The sequence below is a fragment of the Solea senegalensis genome, linkage group LG11 (assembly GCF_019176455.1).
Source record: "Solea senegalensis isolate Sse05_10M linkage group LG11, IFAPA_SoseM_1, whole genome shotgun sequence".
NCBI lineage: Eukaryota > Metazoa > Chordata > Actinopteri > Pleuronectiformes > Soleidae > Solea > Solea senegalensis.
This window is the reverse complement of record NC_058031.1, coordinates 22959922-22987571: the sequence shown is the minus strand read 5'-3', so window position 1 is coordinate 22987571 and position 27650 is coordinate 22959922. Positions and strand designations below refer to the sequence as shown.

Below are 27650 nucleotides of genomic sequence, written 5' to 3'. Positions count from 1 at the left end.
GTTGACCTCGTATTCCAATGTGAAGGTGAAGAACAGCTCAAAGTGTATGTTGTTGTTGTTGTTGTTGTTGTTTTTTTTTTTTTTTGATGATGTTGTTGTCCTTCCTGCCACAGTTGCAGTTGTAGCGCCACCTGTTGACAGCAGTTACAGTAGGCTTTTGTGTGGACGTTTTGTGTGTGGACAAGAAAAAACTCTGCGACTTAACATGAGACTTTATTTAAAACAGTTTCAACTTTAACAGCAGTGTCACAGAGGTGTGCGTCTCCTCTGGCCCGATGATATTGATATTTAGCTGATTTCATATTTTTTATTGATAAAATGAAAACAAATTGACGCAGAGTAAAAGGAAGGGGCGTGGCTCACTCTTCATTTCCTCAGTCCTCTCTTGGTTCTCTTGGATCTGTTGAAAACAAAGAGTCAAACAGTCAGATTTTGTATTTTCGTATATAACAGTGAATGTTGGGTGTGTGTGTGTGTGTGAGAGTGGGCGTGGCTGCTGCGGTTGTTGGCCACGCCCAGGTCACCCACAGAGCTGAGCACAGCCTCAGGGAGCAGCTGAGGTTTTCACAGACCAGGGTCGGTTTGATTTTCTAGCCTCAACATAACGAGCCGAGAACACAAGGCTGATGACAGTGAGTCAGTGAGGCATTGTGTCTGTGTGTGTCTGTGTGTGTGCGTGTGTGTGTGTGTGTGTGTGTGTGTGTGTGTGTGTGTGTGTCTGTGTGTGTGTGTGTACGTGTGTGTGAGTGTGTGTGTGTCTGTGTGTGTGCGTGTGAGTGTGTGACTGATGTAATCACAGGACACAAACACACATTTTTGTCTTGTGTCTGAACATTCGCTTCATCTCTTCAGCATCTATCTATCTATAACTATCTCGCTAGCTAACTATCTAGCTAAATATCTAACTAGCTAACTAACTATCTAGCTAAATATCTAACTAGCTAACTAACTATCTAGCTAAATATCTAACTAGCTAAATATCTAACTAGCTAACAAACTCGCTAAATATCTAACTAGCTAACAAACTATCTAGCAAAATATCGAACTAGCTAACTAACTATCTAACTAGCTAACTAACTAGCTAAATATCTAACTAGCTAACTAACTCGCTAAATATCTAACTAGCTAACTAACTATCTAGCTAACTAAGTATCTCGCTAAATATCTAACTAACTAACTAACTATCTCCCTAGCTAACTATGCAACCATGTTTTTTTAAGCTATCTCTCGTAACATAGTTTTGTTTTAAACAATTTAAAAAAATGACAGAATTGTGAGAATAAAGTTAAATCTCACAGTTCATCCTCGACCAAACACATTTGACTGATTTTTATTTTGTTGTTTTAAAACAATCTTCACGTCACGTCTGATCCTCTTCTGTAGAATTCTGACTTTAAATCTCAGAATAAAGTTAGAATTCTGAGATGAAATAAATCTGAGGTTCAAATGTGGCTCAAATGAATCCTCTTCCATAAACGTGATTGTCATATGTTTATACTCTGTATTTGTTTATTTTTAAACACATTAAAGACGAGTAAAGACGCAGTTGGAATGGAAACACGTTTGGATTCAGACCAAACGTTAGAAACTGTAAATCTTTGTACGAGGGAAACTCTGTTGTCAAGATTATTTTTTGTCGTCATGGCGAGGAAACGTGTGACAACTCAAGGTTCCTTAAATACCAGTGCAGGGCGTTTCACATGCCCAGAGTTCTTCTTCTTCTGATTTTTCGGAGGCTTTTTCACTCAACGCGTGGAAAAAAAGGTTTTTGTTTAAAGCTGCGACACCCAACGCGTGTTTAAAGGCAACAACCTGACGTGAAATGAAGCTGATTTACTTTAAATGTTATATTTAAACCATAGTCGTCATAAATGATAAGAAATAATAACAATTTGTCATCATAATGGGACTGTAGAGCCCCCAAAATGATTCAGTTTGAATTATTTCTTTGTTTATGGAGCAAAAGAAACCAGACCCAACTATATTTTCCTAAAAAGACTTTCATGTTGTAAAACTGTGTGTTTCCATGACAATCAGACACTATGTAATCTGGTTATATCCTGTGTGTGTGTGTGTGTGTGTGTGCGTGTGCGTGTGCGTGCGTGCAAATCCTCACGTTTTCTGATGATCACTTACACGATTCCTCAGCACGTTAATCTGAAACAAAGAAAACACAAAGGTGTGACACGAGTGACCTTTATTACATCCTGTCACACACATGCGCACACACACACTCACACACAAAACCTACCGGCCCAAATGAAGCCTCACTAGGACCAGGTTTTGGTCTACATGAGGACGACTCCATTAGTATAAATGTACTATACTAGGCAGAATGTATCGATGTTATTTATGAATTGAAATCTGAAACTTACCAAAGTTACTAATAAAAGTTAATTCACATTTTACATAGAGTAGTCATTGGTTACGAGTTGGTTCTTTGTATGCCAAAATAAGTCACGTGTCGTATATTAAACAGTCTATCAGACTATTTTTTGATTTTTATTACGGGTATTTATACATTACTACAAGGCTCTATTAAATGCTATTAAATGATCCTTATCTTATCCATTGCCAGTGTCATTGTTAAGGCAGTAGTACCTGGAAATTCAGACCCCCCCCCAAATAATCTCGTAAATTCAGACCCACAAAAAATCTCGTAAATTCAGACTCACGAAAAAATCTTGTAAATTCAGACTCACAAATTCACAGTGATGGAAGAAAAGGCTCCGTCTGCCTCTGTTTCTGAGTATTAATCCTGGTTTTAGGATGAGACAGAGTGTCCCTGTTCCTCTGGTCCACACACATGTGTCTCTGGTCCTCACCTCATATTTCTGTCTTCCAAACTGATCCTGAAGGTCAAACTTCTCGGCCTCCAGCTCCTTCATCCACTCCCACAGATCCTTCGCTTTCTGCCTGCGACATAGATCACAACGAACGTTAACGTTATCTGCTGTCTCACAGGTTTGTTTGTTTGTTTGTTTGTGAGCTGGTGAACCTGCGCTAAACTTGTGGTAAACCTGTGGTAAACTTGTGGTAAACTTGTGGTAAACTTGTGGTTAACTTGTGGTAAACTTGTGGTAAACTAGTGATAAACTTGTGGTAAACTTGTGGTAAACATGTAGTAAACTTGTGGTAAACCTGTGGTAAACCTGTGGTAAACCTGTGGTAAACCTGTGGTAAACTTGGTAAACCTGTGGTAAACCTCGGTAAACTTGTGGTTAACTTGCGGTAAACCTGTGGTAAACCTGCAGTAAACCTGTGGTAAAGTTGTGGTAAACCTGCGGTAAAGTTGTGGTAAAGTTGTGGTAAACCTGTGATAAACCTGTGGTAAACTTGTGCTAACCTGTGTAAACTTGTGGTAAACTTGTGGTAAACTAGTGATAAACTTGGTAAACTTGTGGTAAACATGTAGTAAATGGTAAACCTGTAGTAAACCTGCGGTAAACTTGTGGTTAACCCTGTGGCAGTAAACCTGTGGTAAAGTTATGGTAAACCTGCAGTAAACCTGTGGTAAAGTTGTAGTAAACGTGGTAAAGTTGTGGTAAACTTGTGTAAACCTGTGGTAAACCTGTAGTAAACTTTTGCTAACCTGTGGTAAACTTGTGCTAACCTGTGGTAAACTTGTGGTAAACTTGTGGTAAACTAGTGATAAACTGGTAAACTTGTAGTAAACATGTAGTAAACTTGTGGTAAACCTGTGGTAAACCTGCGGTAAACTTGTGGTTAACTTGCGGTAAACCTGTGGTAAAGTTGTGGTAAACCTGCGGTAAAGTTGTGGTAAACCTGTGGTAAACCTGTGGTAAACTTGTGCTAACCTGTGGTAAACTTGTGCTAACCTGTGGTAAACTTGTGGTAAACTTGTGGTAAACATGTGGTAAACTTGTGGTAAACTTGTGGTAAACCTGCTTCTCCACTTACTTGAGCTGCTCCTGGTTTAAGTTCTCGATGTCCAGAGATTTGCGTCGGTCACTCAGGATCTTCTTCTTCTTCTCTCTCTCCGTTTGCCTCTTCCCACTGCGTTTCTCCGTCTGTGGATTATATGTGTGTGTGAAAAACTTCCTTTAAAAAAAAGCCTTCCCACAATGCACCTCTTCCTCACCAGCTTCTGCATGTATCCTCCAAAGTGGAGGCTGGTCAGAGTTTTCTTCTTCTTGGCGTCGTCCTCCGCTCTCTTCTTCGCCTCCTCCTCCTCTTTGCGAGTTCTCTCGTCCTGCAGAAGCAGACCACGACGTGTAGACGTGTATTATTGTACCTTATCATAATTATTATAATAATAATAATAATTCTCTATATAATTTATAATTGTCTGTACCTCCAGACGCTTCTGTCGCTCTTTCTCTCTCTCGCTGCGGATTCGATGCTGCTCTGCTCGCTCAGAGCGACGTTTCTCCTGTGATCGAACACAAACACGTCTGTTAACCTCTTTGACCTCTGCAGGAGAAAAAAGAGACTTCCTGTGGCTGTGATGTCATTTCCTGAGCATCTTGAGATGCTTCCTGTCTGTAAAATGTGTAGCAACAAAGCTAAAGGTTTGTGTGAGCCATGATTAAATAATAAAAAATGTACTCAAATTGTGTTTAAATTAATAAACATATCGAAAAAATATATATATTTAGAGTAAACACACAAAATGTTCCTGATATATATTTTTTTGTTTGATTGTTTTTGTCCGTAAAACAAAAATGAGTATCACACCTACAAACCATGTGACACATGACTCATGAATTAAGAACCCCCAAAAATCATAGAAATTCATACCCGAAAAAATTTCTTGTAAATTCAGAACTGCAATTTGTTTTCTATCTTTCTTCTTTTTTTTGTAAATTCACACCTGAAAAAAAAATTCTGACTTTAAAATGTTTTCTCATGAATTCAGACCCTGAAAACAGATCTTGTAAATTCAGACCCGCAATTTTTTTTCTGCATAAATTCAGACCTGCATAAGAGATTTGAGATTTTTTTTCTCAAATCTACAAAAAATCTCGTAAATTCAGACATAAAAAAATGTCTGTGTCAGAAATTCACACCTGAATTTTTTCCCCTGTAAATTAAAAAAAAACCCTCGTAAATTCAGAGTTGACCGCCACAAAAAATCTTGTAAATTCATACCTGCAAAAAAATCTCATAAAATAGAAATAAAAAAAGTCATAAATTCACACTTGAAATTTTTTTTGACTAAACAAAAAACTTCAAACGTGAGAATTTTTTTGTGTGAATTGAAACACTGAAAAAAAATCTCGCAAAACAAAATATACTAATTTCAGATCCCGAAAAAGCAGTATCAGGGAAAAGTTTTTTTGATTTGATTTGAAGTGAACGTTGTACGATTCTTTACGTTCTCATTGTCTAGTTGTTCTGTGAAACCAGTTTGTCCGAGCGCACTCACAATCCGGTCTTTGAGATTAATCAGCTCCTCTTCCTCCTTCTTCCTGCTCTCAAAGTGAACCTCGATCAGAGTCTGAAGCTCCATCAGGTCCTTCTCCATCCGTTTACGATGGATGTCCTGCACAAACACCAGGGGTCAAGTCCAGGGGTCATTCCTTTACTTTTCATATTACGTTTATGAACTTAAGAACTTTAGATCAACATCTGCCTTCGAGCAGAAACATAGAATATTCATAATTATCTGTGACTCACATCAAAGTCCACCTTCTCTCCATCTGGGATCTTTGGAGGGATGAGGTTTGGCATCATGAACGGCCTTTAAAGAGAAGAAAAAATGTAGCGTAGAAGCAATTTTAAAAGAGTCATTAGTTCCTGTCACTCCAGTGTTAAACGAAGACAGTTTCCACGTCAGAAATGTCCCTGCAGTGTTTTCAAGCATGTACATGTTACACGGCGTCAAACACGCCTAAAGAAATGCTCACCTAATGCAAATCTGCTCCATTTTAAAGTCAATGTCTATGTTAGGAATGTGTTTTGACACTTTGGTTTGTTGAATTGAAGTTTGAGTCACTTTTGAAAATCACTCACTCTCCCGTACAAAAGTCCATAGAGAAAAGTGACATTTCTGTCATCACAGCACACAGGAGTGGTTTGATCGACTTCTGCCTCCATCACTAAGTTCAAACGTCTTATTTTGTAAATCCGGCATCTGAAATTCTTTGTTCTGATTTACCTCAGTGACACAAAGTGACCACACGAGGCAGCAGTAGACCAGCAGCTCCTGTGTCCCCATGGGCTAAAATCACCGATTTTCTCTATGGACTTTGGTGTGGGAGAGTGAGCGCTTTACAAACTTCAGTTTCCTGTTGGAAAAGTCTGTTTAACAGTGAGATAAAGTGACTTTATCAGCCAAATCTTTTGTTACGAGGCTTGTCCTTGTCAAAAGCACATTTCTGTGACTGCTTTACATTCGTTTCAAGTCTCATTAGTTTACGTTGTAGTAAAGTCATAAAACTGAAATGTGAGCATTACCATGTCTCGGCATTAATTAGCTGTATATGAATTTAATAAGACGGTATGTGCGGGAGGACGTAAAAACTTTGGTACAGAGCCAGGTGAGAGGTTTCCACGTGTCTCGACTCCTTGTGCTGAGGTTAGATACGGTGGGGGAGGATTAAAGGAGATTCAATAACAAGTTCATCTTAGAGAGCACATCTGGTGTTTTCCTGTGTGGAATTTGGCCTGGGAGAGCTCATGTTTTGAGTTTTTGTAAAGATCCCCTTGAAAAATGAATCTAGTACAACATTTCAAAGGGCTGTATAATATAAATATATTATAATAACTTTCTGCAAAAACTAGACGGATCGCTAACAATGTGAAAATGTGTGCGCATATCACCATGTGAGGGTGAGGGATACTTACTTGAATTTGGGTTTGGCTTCTTCTGGAGAGAGAGAGAGAGAGAGAGAGACAAGATGAGCTCTTTCAGACCACACACACACACACACAAAGCCACTTTAAAGATGTCAGAAAAACACAAAATGTCCCCACAAATCAGTTTTTTTGGACCTCACAAGGATATAAATACAAGCACACACATAATAATAATCCTCCGCGGTGAGCGCCAGCCAGCGAGCTGTCACCGTGTTTTCAGCTCATGTGCTCGTGACAGCTGGAAATGCGGCTAAGCTTCGATATGATCCCAGTTAAATCGGTAAGAAACGACGGTCGCTCCGTGTTCTTGACTCAAACTCATTGTTACACACATCCTTGAGTTATGGCCAAACAAATATAAATTGTGATTTGTATTTGTGGGGGTCACGGTGACCTCTGAGGCCTCTGCTCGTAAACAACAACAACACGGAGCACACGGTAGTTTGTGTTCTCACACGCGTGCCGGGACGAGCTCAAGAAAATGTGCGTACTTAAGTGCAGGCGTTAAAAGCAGCTTTAGAAACAAGAGCAGCAGATTTACAACATTCATCCACGAACGTTTTCAAAGAGACAAGAGACTGTGCTTCATGTTTATTAACGTTAAAGTAGAACATTAAAGTGTGCAGTAAACGTGGCTAAAGTTAGCTTGATGAATTGATGGATGTTTGAGAAATGAGACGGAAAAAAGAAGAACCTCAGGAACGTCGAGTTGCTGAGTTAATCCTGGATTAAGACCTCACAGCAGCTAACAGCTAACACCAGAATCCGATGCCACAGCCTCTGACTATAGCTGCTAACATCAAACACCAACGCTACAGTATTTGGCTACGTTAGCTGTTAAAGTCAAACACCAATGCTACATTATCAGGCTACGGCAGCTGCTACAGCAATAGCTAATATCACAAGTCAATGTTGCACTGTTTGGCTATTAAAGCTGCTAATGCTAATGTCAAATGCCGATGCTACAGTGTCTGGATTATAATAGCTGCTAACAACAAACAACAGTGCTACATTATTTGGCTACAAAAGCTGTACATCATATACACTGTCTGGCTGCTATAGCTGTGAATGCTAATGCTGAAGCCTTAGTGTCTGGCTATTGCAGTCTATAGCATCAAACACAGATGCTATAGCATCTATGTAGAGTATCTGCCTGCAATATCACATGTCAACGCACTGGCTACTATAGTTGCAAATGCCAATGTCAAACATAGATGCGATAACATCTGGCTACTGTAGCTGCTAACAACAAATACCAATGCTACATTATCGGCCATGGAAGCCGCTAATGCAAATGCTGATGCCTCAGTGTCTGGCTATACTATAGCTGCTAATGCTAATGTTGAACACAGATGCCACATTATGTGACTATAGTGGCTATTAATGCTAATGTTAAACACAGATGCTACATTATGTGGCTATAGTGGCTGCTAATGCTAATGTTAAACACAGATGCTACATTATGTGGCTATAGTGGCTGCTAATGCTAATGTTAAACACAGATGCTTTACATTATGTGGCTATAGTGGCTGCTAATGCTAATGTTAAACACAGATGCTACATTATGTGGCTATAGTGGCTGCTAATGCTAATGTTAAACACAGATGCTACATTATGTGGCTATAGTGGCTGCTAATGCTAATGTTAAGCACAGATGCTACATTATGTGGCTATAGTGGCTGCTAATGCCACAATGTTTTAATGAAATGTAGTAAAATATGGAGTTTGACTGAAGATCAAATTGTCATAGTGATCTGTTGTGTTTACCTTCTCCATCTTCGGCTTCTCCTTCATCTGAAACCAAAGCATTCAAAGAGATTTGTCCGATTAATGTACTTCCAGGTGCAGACATAAACAAACACGGTGAAACTGTGTGTATATGTTGGGGTGTGTGTCAGCGCTGAGGAGCTGCACTCGTCACATTTCATAAATAGTTATCTGCAGCGCTGACAGATGATAATCTGGACAAACATGTTTTCATTACAAGCAGACTTCTGAATGACACACAGCAAACAAAACAAACGCCATAAAATCAACACGCTGGTCTTTAAAGTAAGTAATAACAGGGTACTGGCTAATGTGTTTACTAGACTGCCACAAGCTAATGTGTGAGACCGTTGCTTCTTCTTCTTCCTCATGTGCAGCCGTCATCATTTATATCATGAACTTCCAGTAGTTGACGCAGGCGAGTGCGGCTGCACTAGGTTCGTCCAGGTCGAGCAGAACTGCATCTCATGGTTCAATATGTCAGATGTTATTATATTCCATTTCTTCAGGGATGCCTTGTAGTGCCCCTCGCTGACTGACTCGCAGTCCAGGGCTCTCCAGACAGTCCAGGGCTCTCCAGACAGTCCAGGGTTTTCCAGACAGTCCAGGGTTTTCCAGACAGTCCAGGGTTGGTCGTTGCCAGAGGCGAGGCAATCATTTGGGGGTGATCCCTCTCTCCAGGCATTGGATTGTTTGCCTCAACTGTTCCACTGTTCGCTGATCCTGGGCTCCAGTACGTCTGTGGTGTCCAACAAGCTGCACCTGGGACCTTGTTTTGTCTGCTCGACATGGTCGGTCATTGCTCTCCCCGGATGTTAAAGGGAAGCAATATTCAAGAGAGCATAAAGACCGGGTCCTGCAGTTGTTTGAATGCACCCAGTCATTATCCTGCGGGTCTCATCGAGGATAGAGTTTATTCTGTGTGCGTGGTGAGATCTGATCCATACTGGACCAGCGTACTGGGTGGTGGAATAGCACAGGGCTAATGCTGTTGTTTACAGTGTGCTTGGGTGAGCCCCCCCCAACCCCACTTAGAGCTTGTTAATGGTTTCGGGTGGCTCTGGTCTTCCTAAGTGTTCGCCTTAATCAGGGTAAAGTTACTCCGAGGTATACTGGACACTGGTGGTTTTGTGGCCTCATGGCATCCAAGGTCCAAGGTTATGTTAAGCTCCTGTTTTGCTTCCCTGTTCTTGAGGTGGAAGCTGCAAATGTGGGTGTCATTGGGGATCGGTGGGTGCAGAATTGGCTCCTGTCCTAAAATAGTTTTGAAAAAATACAATACCTGTGTTTTCATGCGGATAGAATGTCGAAAATATCATTGGAGGTGGAGCGCCACCTGGACTGGACTGTACCGTGTTTTTAACGCTGGAACCCCAAGGTTAAGGATTCCAAAAATGGAACCGTTGAGGACCGTTATTTTGGTAAATTCACACTGTACCAAACTGAACTGGTTGAGAGGTCAGTTTACAGAAATCCAGACCCTTTCGTTGTATGTAATGCACAGACCAGTGGTTCCCAATCTCTTTGTACCAGGTACCACCTTTAAGGAAAAATGGGGGACAGAAATGAGAGGAGGGAGGTGAGGTAGAGACGCATTACAGCGCCACTTACAGTCTTGGCACATGTACTACAGCGCTTTCAGAGTGGCTCCATGTGGGACGGAGATATTTCCTGAAACGATGTCGAGTTTTAACGGAAAAGAGTCGATGAACTCGCGCCGTCTCACGTGACTGACAGCAAAACGAGACGAAACATGTGCAGGGCGACGTGTGACGAACGAGGACGAAGCCTCGGGGGGGAAATGAATCTGACTGACACATACCAGAGCGAAGTGTGAGGGACACATACCCAGACGAGAAATTAATCATCTCTTATCACATGTATGTTGTCACCTTACGTCTGCACTTAAAAAAACAAGAAATTAAACGATCACCTCGTTCCTCCTCCTCCTCCTCCTCCTCCTCCTCTTCTTCTTCTCCGGCAGCAGGTTTGTCTTCCTCTTGCGTGGCCTCTGGCGGAGCAGAAACAAGTCGTACATCAAGTTGGAAACGTTTGAGAGGAAAGTCTTGACAGAACCAGGGCGTGACATTGACTTGGGTTCGTTGTGGAACGGAATGAGAGAACAGACCACTTAAAGGGACAGTTCAGGTTTTGTTTAAGGGTGTCGACAGTTTTGCCTCTTATCTCTCCTGACTCCATCCATCAAACTTCTGCTCACACATGTGCAGCAACTGTATATGACCGATAAAGACTCTTTTAAAGCGACAGGTCAGGATTTTCTCAAGTCTGGTCACTCGAACGACTGATTCATTTTGTTTCATATGACGAAGTCGGGAGAGTCGATGTCCCTAAAATAGTGATTAGCGTATGTTAGGCTCAAAGCGGACGCTGTAATTCTTCAAATTTAAATGATGCACGATAATTACTAACAAAAACCACACACGTTTGTGTCTTTGTAACGTAAATTATCACCAGGACACTCTTTTTCAAACAATACATTCCTGTTGTTGTACAATATTGGATGAAAAAAACCCGTCAGGTGAAGACTTAGTGTTTTCACCAAGTAACAATAGTTCACTTTATCTCACTGTCAGACAGACTGAATGGAAGTTCCACACCAAACCCCATAGAGAAAATCACACATTTTACATCACGGCACACAGGAGTTGTTGATCCACTGCTGCCTCCATCACTCAGTTCAAATGTCTTATGTTGTCACTTCAGTGTTTGAAATCCTTTGTTCAGATTGACCTCAGTGACACAAAGTGACCACACGAGGCAGCAGTGGACCAGCAGCTCCTGTGTCCCCGTGAGCTAAAAACGCTGATTTTCTCTATGGACTTTGGTGTTGGAGAGTGAGTGGTTTCCAAACTTGGAAAAGTCCAACAGTGAAGTAAACATGTTCTGTAGATATCAAGGGTGGGGTAGCTCAGTGGTTAAGACATCATGGTCGCAAGTTCAACTCCACCCCTGGCAGGTTGTACTCAATTCCCTTGTAAATCACTTTGGATAAAACTTAATCTGATTTATAGATTTTATTCATTTGTAAACCACTCACTCTCTGACACCAAAGTCTATAGAGAAAGTAGTCCAATAGTCTGCTGCTGTGATGTTAAAATTGATGATTTTCTCTATGGACTTTGGTGTAGGAGAGTGAGTGGTTTCCAAACTTCAGTTTCCAGTTAGAAGTGTGTCTCACAGTGAGATAAAGATGTGATTGTATCATAGATATAATCTGGTGTACGTTTTACTGGGTGAGCTGTTTGTTTAGTGGCTGAAATCAGTTTTTCCTGGTGTCACCACAGATAAAGCCGTCTTCAGAAAACCTTTTTTAGTTTAGACACTCGTCAGTTCGATGGACGGACTCTGTTTCCGAGAATAGGACAGATAAGAGTTTGTCCAAACACAGCGGCGAGTCTCGCAGAGAGATTATGAGTGATGAGTGGAGAATGTGAGAATGAGCTACCCTCCTGTGGTATTTAAAGGAGATAACACTCAGTGACTGTTTTTGTAGCTCTCTAATATCTGTCCACCCAGACCGTGTTTGTGATACTCGACATGGCAGCGACAGCGAGGACAATAATGAGTCATAAACAACAATATATGTGTGATTAACTATGAAAAAATTCAGTTTGTAAACCGCTCACTCTCCCACACCAAACCCCATAGAGAAAATCAGTGATTTAAGCTCACAGGGACACAGGAGCTGCTGGTCCACTACTGCCTCGTGTGGTCACTTTGTGTTACTGATGTACATTTAAATGAATTTAAGAAGCCGAACTCACAAAATAACACATTTGAATGTTGTGATGGAGGCAGCAGTGGATCGACAACTCCCGTGTGCTGTGATTTTAAAATCACTGATTTTCTCTATGGAGTTTGGTGTGGGAGAGTTACAAAATGAACGCGACATTCTGTGCAGCCTGAAGCTCATGCAAGCAGCAGTACCTTCCTCCTCCTCCTCCTCCTCCTCCTCCTCCTCCTGCTCCTCTGCCAAGCGAAGCAAACCAAATTCACACACAACCGTGTTTAATTAGAGAAATAAATCAGTCTGTCACAACAGGTCATGTCTTTGTTTTGTTCAGGACAAAAACAAAGATGTTAATGAAGCATAAAGAAAAAGAAAAAAAGAAAATCATTCTTACCTTCAGCAGCTTCCTCCTCTGAATCAAAACATCAGGAAAACACAACTGTAATAAACACATCATGACAACAACACAACAATCCCAGTCTCTGGGATTATAATTCACAGCATGTATGGTGTGTTTCTGTAAACGCTGAGACATGACAAACATTTCATTCATGTGACATTTTCATTCACAGTCTCTTCATCTGAGAAAGTGTCTTTTGCCTCATGATTATCATAACTGGATTATAGTCATTACAACTGGATTATTATCATTAACACTGGATTATTATGTAAACAAACACCAGATTACTCTCATAAACATTGTTTTCAGTTTCAACTGTATGTGTTGAGTGAATGTGATGAGTCAGCGCTCTTACCTTCCACCACCTCCCTGTGAAATTCAAACACACACACACACACACACACACACACACACACACACAGTTTTACAAACTTCAGTCACTCACTCTCCCACACCAAATCCCATAGAGAAAACCAGTGATTTTAGCTCAGAGGGACACAGGAGCTGTTGGTCTACTGCTGCCTCGTGTGGTCACTTTGTGTTACTGAGGTAAATTTAACACAATAATTTCAGATGCTGAATTCACAAAAATAACAGATTTTAATTTACTGATGGAGGCAGCAGTAGATCAACAACTCCCGTGTGCTGTGACGTTAAAATCACTCATTATCTCTATGGGGTTTGGTGTGGCAGAGTAAGTGTTTGACAAACTTCAGTTTCCTGTGGGAAAAGTCTAACACTGTTTTACAACAATACAAATACAAATCTAATCACTGGAATGTACATTTTCCTATTTTTGACTTCATGATTTATGCCAATTTTTGTATTTTATTTACATACATTAAATGAATTTGCATCAGATATTTATTTATTAACTAAACTTCTACGGTCGATACACTTTTCTACTTTAAATTGACAAATAAATTGCAATAAGACAGTTTTCCCCTCAATCATTCCACCCTAATAAGAACTAAAATATGATTTAATTCAAAATGAATTATAAAACAATCCAGATGACATTTGAGCTTCCATGAAATACAGAATAATAAAATGGGACAAACTCACTCTTCGTATTCCTCTATCACTTCCTCGTTGTCAGACATGACGGAGCGCGTTCACGTTTTCCAGCAGATAATCTGAGCGTTAAACACACTCCATATTAATATTGTTATATTGACTCCAAAATAAATTAATCACATCGGCAACTGAAGTTAACTCTTTAAATCACTGTTAAGTCTCAACATGATCAGAAAAATAACACTATCTCATCTTAATTCACAACTTTTTCACAACGTTGTTAATAAAGAGGTAGTAACACAGTAATAAACATGTAATGTGTGGTAATGTAATGATTATAGGATAACATCAGTGTAAAAACCTACATTAAAAAAAAAGATCAACAAAGTAAAAAAACAACTCTGTCGACAAAAAAACCCCACATTACTTAATTAAAACATTAAATTAAGTTTCAATTTTTTTTTTTAAAGTGTGAATTTAAATGAATGCATCTCTTTTATTATTGGGATGTTGTTCATTCAAGCTTTTAATCAATTTCTAAATTATTTCCAAACTATTTTGATGATTGAGAAATGAAATTTAATTTAATTTAATTTAATTTAATTTAATTTAATTTAATTTAATTTAATTTAATTTAATTTAATTTAATTTATTAAGTGGTTTGAGTTTCTTAAATGTGAATATTTTCTGGGGGGTTTTGCTCCATAAAACCAATAATTCATTAAAACTGAATTATTTTAGTCTGTGGACAAACATATCATTTCCAGGTTTTGACAAACACGGATCAAAGTTTTACAGCATTTTCTTACATTTTACAGCAAAAACAACTCAGTGATTAATGAGGAAAATAATCGACAGATTAATTCATTATGAAATATATAAAATATATAATGATAATCATATGACTTCCTCTGATACTGAATGCATCAATAATGGTGCACCACAGGGCTCTGTGTTGGGCCCACATTTATTCACTGTTTACTTTATATCAAAGATCTGAGTCACAGATGTGTCCAAATTCAATATTCGTCAGTCGTCTTTCAAATGGAAGGTTTTGGGTTTGATTCCTGGCTCCACTAGTCTACATGTCGATGTGTCCTTGGACAATATATGAATGTGTGAATAAATGGGTGAATGACAGAAGTGTAGTGTAAAGTAGCTTTGAATGGTATAAATACAGACTGTTTACAGTATACGCTGATGACACTGTTATATGTGTGTTTATGTGTGTTTATATGTATATATATATCCATATATATGTATATGTATGTATATATATACACACACATATATATTTATTCACACATATATACATGCATACATACATACATATGTAGGTATACATATTTATAGGTAAATTGTTTATAGGTATACATGTTCTATTTTATTTTAATTTATTTAAAGTTATTTTGTTGTATTTAGTTATTTGATTTAGTATTTTGTCCTGTTGTAAGTTATTTTATTTCATTCCTATTTCATTTTCTCTTTTTTAAAGTCTATTTATTACTAGTTAGTTGGTTTATTTGGTTTATTTTGATTTGTCTCCCCAAAATCTCCAAAACACGAATAATAATTATAATCTAATAATATAATCTATCCCTGTTACACAAGATATTCATGAACAATACTAAACACACATAATATGAAGTTAAATAGAATAAAAACCAAAGTGATTCTCAAATGAACCTGTTACGACAACAAAACACGACATCTCTGTTATCTCCACATGTTTAATTTAATCCAACCCTCAGATTATTCCATGAGTGAGTTTGTTTAACATATTTAACAAATTAATGTTGTTAAAATAATAACTTACCTGCAGATGAGAGGATGAGAAAGTGAGGTGATGTTGAACAGGAGAGGAGCTCGCTCTCTTTGACAGGAAGCTCAGAGGGCAAAGGGACGAGAGAGAGAGTGTGTGTGTGTGTGTGTCTCTGCGTGTGTGTGCGTGTCTCTGCGTGTGTGTGTGTGTGTGTGTCAGGAGCCCTTGATGTGTTATTAATAAACCTTTCTGATAACATGTTCCCTCCATTATCACCATTCCCTAAAAAGGCCGTGGTGTGAACGAGTGACAGCCAGAGAATTTAGACACACACACACATACACTCACACGCACACGCACACACGTGCACACACACACACTGCAGTTAAAAAAAAAGTCCTAAGTGGATGAGGATGAAGAGCAGCGGGTCTGTGTTTCATCACTGCCAGATTGTTTGTTGCCCCTTTTGGACATTTTTTCTGTGTGTGTGTGTGTGTGTGTAAAAACTGTTGCACAAATGAAGACTATTTGTGTAGTAAAATATTTATTTGCTCACAGAGGCAGCGTCACACAAACACACGGAAAAATAAACAGTGAATTTTTGGCAGATTAGAACAAAATGAAGTATAATTAAAATCCTGAATTCATCGTCAGCTTCAAACAAACCTTCACCTCTGTAAAGTGCATGAAATTAAAAGTTAAACGTTTAAAAACAAACATCTGTTTTCTCTGATTCTGTTTGAGGAACAAGTCAAATTTATATGAGAAAAATGTGGAAATTACATCAGAATTTCCTTAGTTTAAGTTCCTTTAAAGCATCAGCTCCGCCCACTTCCATTTCAGCTCCGCCCACTTCTCTCTCGTCATGTTTGTCTTGGCAGTGAAGAAGAAGAAAAACCATATGAAGCTTGAAAGAAGAAAAATCCGTCAGCTGCGAAGTTCGTGAACCGCCTTTGTTACGACGACTTCTTAAATCTACGAATCGCAGCAGAGAAAAAACAGAATTCGAACCACTGTGTGAGATTTCATGACATCTAGTGGTGAAGTTGCACATCACACGACTTAAAACCCCAAAAAACACAAGAAAGTGTATTTTGTTTAATAAGAAGTACGAAAAAATGGGTAATAATAACAAATAAAACGAGAGATAACTTTAAAACAAAGTAAAAGATATAGTATAGACAACGTCTATTTTACAAGAATAACTCCTCAAACTACATGTTAAATACAAACGTATATTTAATTTTTCCAAAGAATAACTTATTAAAACTATTTCATAAGAAAAATATCTACTGACAACTTGATATTCTGTTTTTAATTACTCTGTCTTATTGTTTTATTTTCACCCATAATAAGAATAATTATTTGTATTAATAATCATATTATTATTGATAATAATAATGATAATATTATAAAAATGATAATTAGAATAAAGATAATAATATAATATATAATAATAATAATGTAGATTTATGGTAAATTCCATGATTCTGTGTCATGATGTTGGAGCTGCTGTGTGGGGCTGAGTTTGTCATGTGGTCTATGGAGACTCCTGGTGGTCATTGTGAGAACAGTTTCAAAGCTATAGAAATGGTTGCAGTGATTTAAAAAATTTAAAACATTTTTTTTTAATATAAAAAGGTTTTTCAGATTTTATATTTATATACAATTCACAGAAAACTATGCTATGTATGTATGTATGGAAGTTAAATAAAGAACTTAAACTTGATGTAAACTTGACGTACATTTGACGTAAACTTGACATAAACATGATGTAAACCTAATGTAAATTTAGTCCGCTGCAGTTTTACTGACGTAACAAACGTTTTAAAAACCGATGGAAATCACAAAAGTGAAGTAAAAGAACTTGAATGAATGAATGAATGAATGAATGAATGAATGAATGAATAATTGGATGGATGAAGGTACATAGAATGGACAATATTTCTTCTCGTCCTTAACAGAACTTGGGATGCTGGATTTTTTTCTTGTTTCAAAAAAATCTCACCTTTTCACGTCCTTCACTTGTAAATGTTGACAGTTTTGGAGACGTCTCCGCCGCCATTTTGTCCTCTGTTCTCGAACATGCTCCTTTTACTGCTGATGTCCACATGTCTCAGGTCCTGCAGACAGGGACGGACAAAGATCAATATTCCATTATCTGATTATCATAAAAAGTTGATCATTGACTGCGACTATTTGTAATTTTAGCGCTGAAACAATTACTAGATTAATCGATTACTAAATGGTTTAGTTTTTAAAATGAATTAAATGAATTAATGAATTAAAACAAGTTTCTCTGATTTTTGAAATTTTTAGTTTGCGGACAAAAACAAGACATTTGAGAAGTTCATTATTTCCACGTTGAACAAACACTGATCAACATTTTCTCACATTTTATGGAACAAACAACTCATCGATTATGAAAATAATTGATCATTGCAGCTCCAGTGACAAATATGTGGTGCATCTATTACCACAAGGTGGCAGCAGCAGCAACAGCAGCAGCAAACATGTGGTTTGTGGACTTGAAAGTGATGACATTTACAAGGTTTCTTGAATGCATCTTGAAGCTTGACGTGCTGTAGATCTGACACATTCTACGTGACAGTGTGATGTAAATACTGTGTTAAATCAGATATAAAGTGACTTTACTGCAGTTGGACCGTGTGCAGGTCCGCTCTGGTTGCTCTTGTTGATCCAGCGGTTGATCCGGTCCGACATTCCTGATCTGAGGCTCCGGAAATCCTTTTACAAAAAAATAAAATAAAAATATAAACAAAAACAAAGAGAGAGAGATAAATTACACAAATGACTATTTCCTGTGAATCCTCTAATAATTATTTCCACCTCAGTTTTCTATTTTTATCAATTTCTTGTTTATTTGTTTATTTGTTTGTACCACTAGAGGACGCTCACGTACCACTGGTAGTGCACGTACCACACGTTGAGAACCACAGTTATAAACAGGCGTGTGTTCACCTGTCTGCTGCTGCTGCTGCTGCTGCTGCTGCTCGTCTCTTTCTGCTCGTCCTTCTCAAAGATTCCTCTCTTCCTGGAAACTTCCTCCAGCAGGAACAACGTCCTCTGTGACACGTCTGCACAGCGAGTGGTTTCTGATTTCTACAAACAAAAGACTTGGTGAAATACAAATAAATAAACAAACAAACAAACAGGAAGCAGAAGGAGAGACAGTGACATAAATAAACGCTGATTTTCTGACCTGTGCAGCCTGAGCCAGTCTCTCCATTTTCTCCTGGATGGAGCGAGAGGAAATTCTCTGTCTGGAGCTGAACACACACACACACACACACACACACACGAAAAGTAAAAAAAAGACCAAAAAATTATATGTAATAAAACAAAAAACAAGCATAACCCAAAAGTGTAATTAGCTAATTAATAAGAATTTAATGAAATTTGACAAAATCCACTCACTTTCTGGTGAAAGACGATGTTTTTTCTTCATCTTCATTTTGGTCCTGGAACAAATTTTTTATTTTGAAACATTTAAAACAAATTTCTCTTTAAATAAAAAAACAACACAAAATCATCTTTCACAAAAACAAAATTCTTTATAATTTCTAACTGTATGTAGTAAATAAAAGCAGACATTACTATTATTATTATTGTTGGTTTTTACTTATCTATACTTGTAACTGTTAATTAACTCACACTTTATCATTTATAATTATATATTTGCATTTATATGAAGATCTTTTTTACTTCAGAAAACTGTTTTTGTTAAAGAAAAAACAATTATAGACAATTATTATACATTTAAATCTTATTTGAATGCTTTAAAACCAAATATTAATCATTAAATCATTCTCTGTTGTCTTATGAATAAATATTCTTATTTATTCATATATATTATATATGAATAAAGCAGATGGAGGTAAATGACGTCTTACTGTGTTGGTTTCAAACTTCTTCGTGGCCACTCTCACACTCGCACTGAAACAACATGAAATAATCTGTGTTAAACAACGTTAAAAACCTGCTAAAAATGAATAAAATAGAGAAGAAAAGTTACCTCCTGTGCAGAGGAGACGTCTCTTCTTCTTTCTTCCTCATCATCTGTGAATAAAACAGAACCAAACAGACAGTGACGATGAAATCATAAGCAAATGAACCCGAGCTCATATTCAAACACACGCTGTAAAACCATTAAACACAGATTATATCAAACATGAAAAGATAATCCAGCGACAGTTACGTCTCTATTTCACTGTTTCATCAACATTTCCACTGTTTGTGAAAAGCTCACTCTCTCACACCAAAGTCCACAGAGAAAATGATTGAAAATGAATGAAAATGAATACATTAAACAGACACCAGAGCTGCTAGTCTCCTGCTGCCCCTTGTGGTCAGTTTGTGTCACTGAATCTGAACTCATTATTTCAAACCCAGAAGTCACAAAATCACAATTACTGATGGAAGCATTATTTGGCAGCTGGTCTATTGGAGGATTTATAGAATGGCTCATTATTTGGCAGTCAGTTTGTTGCTGGATTTATAGTACAGGTTATTATGTGGCAGACTGTCTGTTGGTGGATGTAGATAACAGCTCACAATTTGGCAGTCAGTTTGTTTGAGAATGTTTAGAGCAGCTCATTATTTTGTAGGCAGTCTGTAGATGGATTTTTAGAACAGCTCATTATTTGGCACTCAATCTCTTGGTGAATATATAGAACAGCTCATTATTTGGCGTTGTGTGTGTTCATTATTGAGTGTGTGAGTGTGTTATAGGGCTGGGCTGTTATAGGGTGAAAGGGCTGGGGTACCTCTGAGCAAGGTACCCAACCCCCATTGCTCCCTGGGCGCTACTCAGTGTGGCAGCCCACTGCTCCTAATTCTAGAATGGGTCAAAATGCAGAGAATAGTTTCCCTAAAGGGATTAATAAAGTATCTAAAATGAAATTTTTTTTTTAAATTATTCACCCTGAACGACACAGTTCTGGAGCTCTGTCGTACCAGACCCGGTCTGCTTGTCTGTTCAGCGCCGCCGTTGGACAAAGAGACGTTTCTGCCAGTCTGAGGAAAAAGCGGAATAAATATCATGACATGCCGAAGGAGGCGGAACCTGAACTCTTGGTCCAGGTCTCAAAGATCTGATGTGTTTTTTATGGCCTGGATTAAGGGTTCAGGTCTCGGGTGATGAGCACAATATGTTCCTATTGTCAAATAAAGGATCCAATATTGAAATATATATATTTAAATTTGATTGCTCATGTCAGGACCCACTCTCTCATTTGAGGGTCCCAACCCCTAGTTTTAGAACCACTGTCAATATCAAACACTAGAGGGTGCTGTTGTGCTTTGACAAACAAAACCTAGACATGTTGTCAATGATGTCATCTGACTGTGTATGTGTACTTGTATTTGTTGCCTCTTTAGGATCAGTAGTCCTCCTGGAGACCAAAACCTGGTCCTAATGAGGCAGAACCTGGTTAAGTTTAGGATAATAGTGTTTTTGTCATTAACTGGTCATGGTTAAGATTAGTGGCTTTTTCTGTCAAAATGAATGGAAGTCAATGTCTTAAATGTCCTTAAAAGGACAGCTGTGTGGACCTGTGTGTATGTGTGTACTTGTTACACCACCTCTTGTGTGTGTCCATTCTGAACCGGGCTCTGAGCTCCTCCAGGAGGTGGACTCTGACAGGGCGAGGAGCAGTGTTCCCGTGGCGACATGGGGGCGGTCGGGGAGCGAGGGCTCATGGGAGTGGAGCGCCCGCTGATGGAGGGACTCTTGTCCAGGGAGATGGACACGGAGCTGAAAGAGACGGCAGTGAGTCCATGAATGAGAGTGAAGATGTGTTCAAGAGAGCAAACTAAAAATGACAGACTCAGCAGCGTCTCGTGTTTGCAGAGTAAACACTGTACTCTGTTCACATGGATGCTGTAATGTAACACACACACCAGACCATAATAAGTCACCTGACGAGTTTGGAGCCAGTTGAGCAACCTCTCGTTCAGTGTTCACTCTTTTGGTGAATGTATAGAAAACATTGACAGACAGTATGTTGCTTCATTTAAAGAACAGGTCACTATTTGGCAGCCAGTATTTTGCTCGATGTCCATAACGGCTCATTATTTGGTAGTTTCCAGTCAGTTAGTTGCTGGATTTATAGAAAAACTAATTATTTGGCAGTCAGTCCGTTGTTGAATATAGATAACAGCTCACTATTTGGCAGTCAGTTTGTTTGAGAATGTCGAGAATAGCTCGTTATATGGCAGTGAGTCTGTCGATGAATATATAGAACAGCTCACTATTTTGCAGGCAGTATTTTGGTGAATGTTGAGAACAGTTCACTATTTGTCTCTGGATATATAGAATAGCTCATTATTTGGCAGTCAGTCTGAATGTGGACATATAGAATAGCTCATTATTTAGCAGTCAATCTGTTTTTCTTTTGGCTTTTCCCTTTTGGGGCCACCACAGCAGACCATCTACCTCCATCTTGTCCTCATACTTGTGTCTTCCACCTGTCCCCTGCTCTCCCTGCACATCACAATGTCCTCTGTGAACAATATCGTCCACTCCTGTGTGACCTCATAAATGTCTTTTATAGCCTCTCTTTATAGCCTTATTTATTTAGCCTTATATATTATTTACATGTTTCTACTCAACCTAATCTGTCAATCTGCACGTCTCCGGTCTGTGGAGAACCTGAAGAGAACGTGTGTGTGTGTGTGTGTATGGAGATCATGCAAACTCCAACCCAGAAAGGTCAACCCAGGATCTGAACTGGTGACCTTCTCGCACAACAATGCTGGCCATCTATATTTTTATTTAAACGTTTGAACTATATTAGCTTGAAAGCTCAACCTGACAAACTTGCGAGCCGGTCTGGACACTGGACTGGACACTGGGCTGGACACCAGGCTGGACACTGGGCTGGACGCTGGTCTGGGATCAGACTCTTTCCTCCGCGACTCACCATTTTCCTGCCGACAAGGAAACATGAAACAGTCAACAATGACAAAGAGAGTACACACTTTAGAGAAAGAGCCACACCTTTCCTTACATAACGCTGCACTGTTAAGTCCTGAGAGAGTAATAAAAGATAACATTTGAATTATGAACTCAAACACACCTTATCAAACTGTAACTCATGATTTGCGTGTCAACGTGTTCCACAGTTGGAGCTCCAGTAAAATGACAGGAACAGTGGCCTCATGTTTCACAGTTGTGGGCAGTTCACAGGCAGTTGTGCTAATATTATAGGTTTAGTAATAGCTTTCGAAATACCATAATATTTAAACATTCATCCTCTTGGTTTTAGTTACGTTTAACTGCTCAAATGTGTTTGTATGAAGCACTCATGCAACGTATTTTTACTGCAAATCCAAAAAGCTGTTTTTCAACAGGAAGCGTACGTTTGTAAAAGCGCTCGCTCTCCCGCACCAAACTCCATAGAGAAAATCAGCGATTTTACATCACAGCAACCCAGGAGTCGTTGATCTACTGCTGCCTCCATCACCAAGTTCAAATCTTTTATTTTGTGTTTTCGATGTTTAAAATCCTTCATTCACACTTACCTCAGTGACACAAAGTGACCACACGGGGCAGCAGTGGACCAGCAGCTCCTGTGTCCCTGTGAGCTAAAATCACTGATTTTCTCTATGGGGTTTGGTGTGGGAGAGTTAAGCTTAAACTTAAGCAGAATAAAAGCTGTTTATGGCTGAAACCTTTTCATTCTGGTGTCTGAGCCTGGCAGCCGTGTTTTAAATATATGGGGTTCCCAAACACTGGGTCGGGACCCACAGATGGGTTGTGGGAGATTTTTTTTTGATCCCCAAACAAATTATGCATAAAATAAAGATCTGTTTACCAGTTAAAAATGAATTCCGATATGACTGTAAATAACTTGTTACATTCTAGAGAAATTTGCTTTTGTCACAAGTGTGATTTGGATCGTGATAGTTCTTTAAAAAGTGGATCCTCACAGAGAGAAGTTGTTGCTGTAAAATGTAGAAAATGATTAACACACAGGGTCGCAGTTGTAAGAGTGAACGGAGATAAACTCTCGTCACTGCTCTCACCTGTGAAGGTTACAACTTTAAATGTCTTTGTCTGTGAAGACGGTTTTAGCTTTTGGAGGTGTGGTTGTATGAGGTCTTTACACTCATATCTGTGTCATTTTGTTCTACTGTAAATCAGCCGCTTTCCAACAGGAAACGGAAGTTTGTAAAACCGCTCACTCCCTCATTCCAAAGTCCATAGATCAAATCAGTGACTTTGATCCTCTGCTGCCTCCTTCACTAACTTCAGATGTTAGAAATCCTTTGTTCAGAGTCACCTCAGTGACACAAAGTGACCACACGAGGCAGCAGTAGACCAGCAGCTCTACAACTGACTTCAGTTTCCTGTTTGTTTTTCCCAAACCTGCAAATGAACTATTCACAAACAGACATTCACTTTTCTTTATATTGATATTGAAAGAATAGAAATACTACTAATAGTTGAATACAGAAAATATTCATATTGAAGAATAACATAATTAATGTTTGCAGCTATAAATATTTGATTCAGTGAGCCTTTCCTTTTTTATCTTGCTATCTTTCACTCACTTTTCATTGATAGAAGAAAATACGTTAATAATGTTATTTTCTCTCTCTGTGTCCTCATCTTGCCGGCTACAGGATCCAGGTCCAGTTTTGAGGCTATAATTATTATTAGACCTGTCTTGGAGTCTGGTTTTTCTGTTGTTATAATGTCGTACAGGTTTTTGCATTACTATGTCCACAGACCTGAGATAATCTATGGTGTGATGTGGTGTTGAAGTTGAATTGAAGTGTCGTGGTACACTCGCGGGAACAAATAGAAGAAATCGGTTTCTAACGTAAAGCTAACGTACGACTCTGTCTTACTTGTCTGTTTGTGACGTCAGTGACGGCGCTGCTGTTGCGAGAGGCAGAGGTTTTCTGTGGCGGTTGTTTGTGCGTGGTCTTCACAGATGGAAACACGGAGTCCTCCTCCTCCTCGCCCATATTCCTGGCCACACCCCCTACCACGACCTCCCCGTCAGCCTCCTCCTCCTCCTCCTCCTCCTGCTTCTGTCGTCTCAGCGTCTCCACGTGTCTCAGCCTCCGCTTTTCATCCCGCACTCGTAGCATCTCCACGAAGTCCAGCTGCATCTGCTCCTCACTGGAGATAAACACACACACACACACACACACGTGAATGACACAGATATGATGGATATTATGTAATTTTTTTGGAGGGAGGTGAAAGAAGCCGCCAGTGCTGACAATGATCGGGTTTCTCTTCATGAAAGACGCCTCAGTTTCTTGTTCTCTTTGAACGCGGCCTCCGCTCCAGGGACTCAGCTGGTTGGGTTTTTGACAGCTCGTCAAACCTTTCTGTGGTATCATGTTTGAAAACAGATGATGATATGATCCCAGCGGGCAAACGTGTGATAATAAAAACTCTCCACCAAAACTGAAAAACCATCAAAGAAGCAGAGTTATTTCTCTGTGGCCTGGTTATGTACGAGAGAACGAGCAGCGGAGAGCACACGAACAAATACCGTATATAAAGACTTTAATAAGATAACAGCTGTTCAGATTAGACGTACGCCGACAATTATCCTGACCAAAAATAACTATTATACATAATATTATATCAAAATGTAATCTACAAAATCTATCTCACTGTTAGACAGACTTTTACAACAGGAAAGTGAAGTTTGTAAACCACTCACTCTCCCACACTAAAGTCCATAGAGAAAAGCTGCTGGTCTACTGCTGCCTCGTAAAAGAAATGACCCAACTCATTTATTTATTTTTACTGGTAAACAAATCATTTCATTTGGGGGGTTTTTGGGTTTTTTTTTTTTGTTTTAAAGAAATTGAAATACTTTTTAAAATTTTCAGCTTCTTAAAGGTTAATGTCCTGGTTTCTTTGCTTTGTGGGCAAAAGAAGACATTCGAGAACGTCCTCATTTCCATGTTTGAGAAACACTGACGGACATTTCTCATTTCTTTACCAAATAACTACTCAATTATGAAAATGATCGTTAAAGTTGTAGCTCAATATAAAAAGTTTGAGGGGAAAATTCCACAAATTTCTTTGGGGACCCGAAAAACGCCTCTCCCGTCCCACCTGTGGGTCCCGACCCAGTGTTTGGGAACCACTGATATAAAATTAAGATAGATAAACAGTTCAAAGGTGACACTGACCTGCTGAGGCCCTGGGACGTCTCGGTCCCCGCGGGGCTCCCGCTGGTGCGCGTGTCCCCGCCACTCGTGATGCCCCCAGTGGCCGCGTCTGTCGTTGCATCTGGGTCAGCGGTGCTGCTGGAGCTCTTGCCCCTCCTCCGCCTCCTCTCCTCCCTCTCCACCTCCTCCTCGTCCTCCATCGTCCACTGTCGCGCCAGACTGAGGTGAAAACAGAAAATGAAAGCGAGATTTTTGAGGATCTGAACGCGAACGACTGTGTGCGACCGTTACACAAAAACCTGCCACACTTGTTTGTATCGCCTGCTCTTCTGTGACACTTTGAATAAACTATTCAGTCTAGTGTAAAGTGAGATTAAAACCGAGATTATGTGTCTGTGGGAAGGAACTGGATTAAACCAGTACATTTAATATAGAATTATGTCATGAATGCCAGATGAGGACAAATGTGTGTAAACAATGTCAGAAAAGCAGCTTTATGTGAAACCAGCTCATTAAAAACAATGTTAACAAAGGTAAACGTACTCAGCACAGCACAGCAGTTACTTATCTGTGTGGAAAATCAAGGTATCAGCGATAATCTCACCTGGACAAAGCAGACCAGTTCTTCCTGCTGATGGACATTTTCAATGGAAATAGAAACAGAATAATCCAAAATATAAAGATATATAAATATAAATATAAAGGTTGTGGTTTGTTTTCTGCTCCCAGACTCAGACTCAGCGAGTGACTTTGGCACAAAGAAGAAGAAGAAGAAGTCCACCTTTACCCTGGTGTGGGCGGAGTCACATGACCACACAGGTGAGAGAGAGAGAGAGAGAGAGAGAGAGAGAGAGAGAGAGAGAGAGAGAGAGAGAGAGAGAGAGACTCCTTGTATGGTGGCAGCTGTTATCAGGACAGTTAAACTCTTTTGTTTACCGCAGCCGTGAAGTTTACAGTTCGTCTTTACTCTGATCTTTATGGCGACAGCCTGACCCACATCCTGTTTTCAAAATAAAAGTATCAACACCAAGGCTGTTTTTTTTGGTGTTGTTTTGAAAAAAAACAATCATAAAAAAGTGATTTTTGAAGTTGAAAATTAAGCGATTGAACTTAATAATTAGAGTTGTTTTTGTGACAATAATACATTTGCAAAGAAAACCCAAAATATCAAAAGATTTACTTTACTAATGTAAAATGTAAAACCAGAAAAAAATGCACATTTAAGAAAATTAAAAATCATAGAAACTTTACTGCAAAGTTACTGCATAACTGTAATAAACACTCTAAATAGATATAAACAGACGTATACACGAGTGACTAGAGTACATTTTACAGTACAATCTTGATTGCTGTGAGTTTATTTTGTAACATTGATAAACTTATTTATTTGAGAAAATAGGACAAAACAAATTGAACCTACACTTGTTAATATGGTATGAGGAGATTTTTAATTGTGGTATTAGTTCGTATTTTCTTTCTTTCATATTCAGTGAATGTGTTTTCTCTGTGAATCGATTAGGGTTAGAAATCATGATGTTCTCAAATGTCTTGTTTTTGTCCCCAAACCAGAATGATTCAGTTTGAATGATTTCTTTGTTTTATGGAGCAAAGAAACCAGAACATATTCAAATTTAAGAAGCTTTTAATTATTTAAAATAATCACAAACTGGTTAATTAATAATCAAAATGGTTTCAGTTTAACAGTTTGACCGTATACTGTATAATGTGATGTGAGACTTTTTCATCTTTGAACTTGAAATAAGTTGAAATAAAGTAATTTACCGTAAACATGTGATGAAGTGTGCACTCACAAACACAGAAGCTCCACCTCAGTGTCTAACCTGTGAACGGCTGACAGTATATTACATTAATTCTGATGAAAATATAATAAATAATCAATAAATCTTTGATTGATCAGTTTTGCTCAGTAATTCAGGTTCAGTGGACGTGAAGCTGCTTGTGTT

General features: G+C 38.9%; 2 protein-coding genes across 5 annotated transcripts; both read right to left on the bottom strand.

Annotated features, from left to right (window-relative positions):
* Positions 1-200: 200 nt before the first annotated feature.
* Positions 201-15692, bottom strand: tnnt2a (troponin T type 2a (cardiac)). Of its 4 annotated transcripts, none has more exons than XM_044037316.1 (15): positions 15574-15692; positions 13806-13876; positions 13096-13109; positions 12735-12752; positions 10523-10600; positions 8590-8616; positions 6811-6832; positions 5641-5704; positions 5390-5506; positions 4316-4393; positions 4103-4213; positions 3922-4031; positions 2826-2916; positions 2117-2157; positions 201-400 (listed from the first exon to the last, which is right to left on the bottom strand). In XM_044037316.1, the coding sequence occupies exons 2-15, from the start codon at positions 13841-13843 to the stop codon at positions 367-369; spliced, it is 843 nt and encodes a 280-aa protein (XP_043893251.1). In that variant the 5' UTR covers positions 13844-13876; positions 15574-15692; the 3' UTR covers positions 201-366. The 4 variants fall into 4 exon arrangements, with proteins under 4 accessions (XP_043893251.1, XP_043893253.1, XP_043893254.1 ...); XM_044037318.1 differs by having other exon boundaries at positions 6811-6829; XM_044037319.1 differs by lacking the exon at positions 10523-10600 and having other exon boundaries at positions 15574-15691.
* Positions 15693-16050: 358 nt separating this feature from the next.
* On the bottom strand, positions 16051-26462 carry lad1 (ladinin). The gene is made up of 14 exons (XM_044037273.1): positions 26291-26462; positions 25708-25905; positions 24397-24673; positions 22352-22470; positions 21124-21295; positions 20464-20556; positions 19556-19599; positions 19434-19476; positions 18958-19001; positions 18743-18809; positions 18502-18642; positions 18175-18267; positions 17528-17642; positions 16051-16494 (listed from the first exon to the last, which is right to left on the bottom strand). The coding sequence occupies exons 1-13, from the start codon at positions 26326-26328 to the stop codon at positions 17541-17543; spliced, it is 1431 nt and encodes a 476-aa protein (XP_043893208.1). The 5' UTR covers positions 26329-26462; the 3' UTR covers positions 16051-16494; positions 17528-17540.
* Between the last annotated feature and the right edge of the window lie 1188 nt (positions 26463-27650).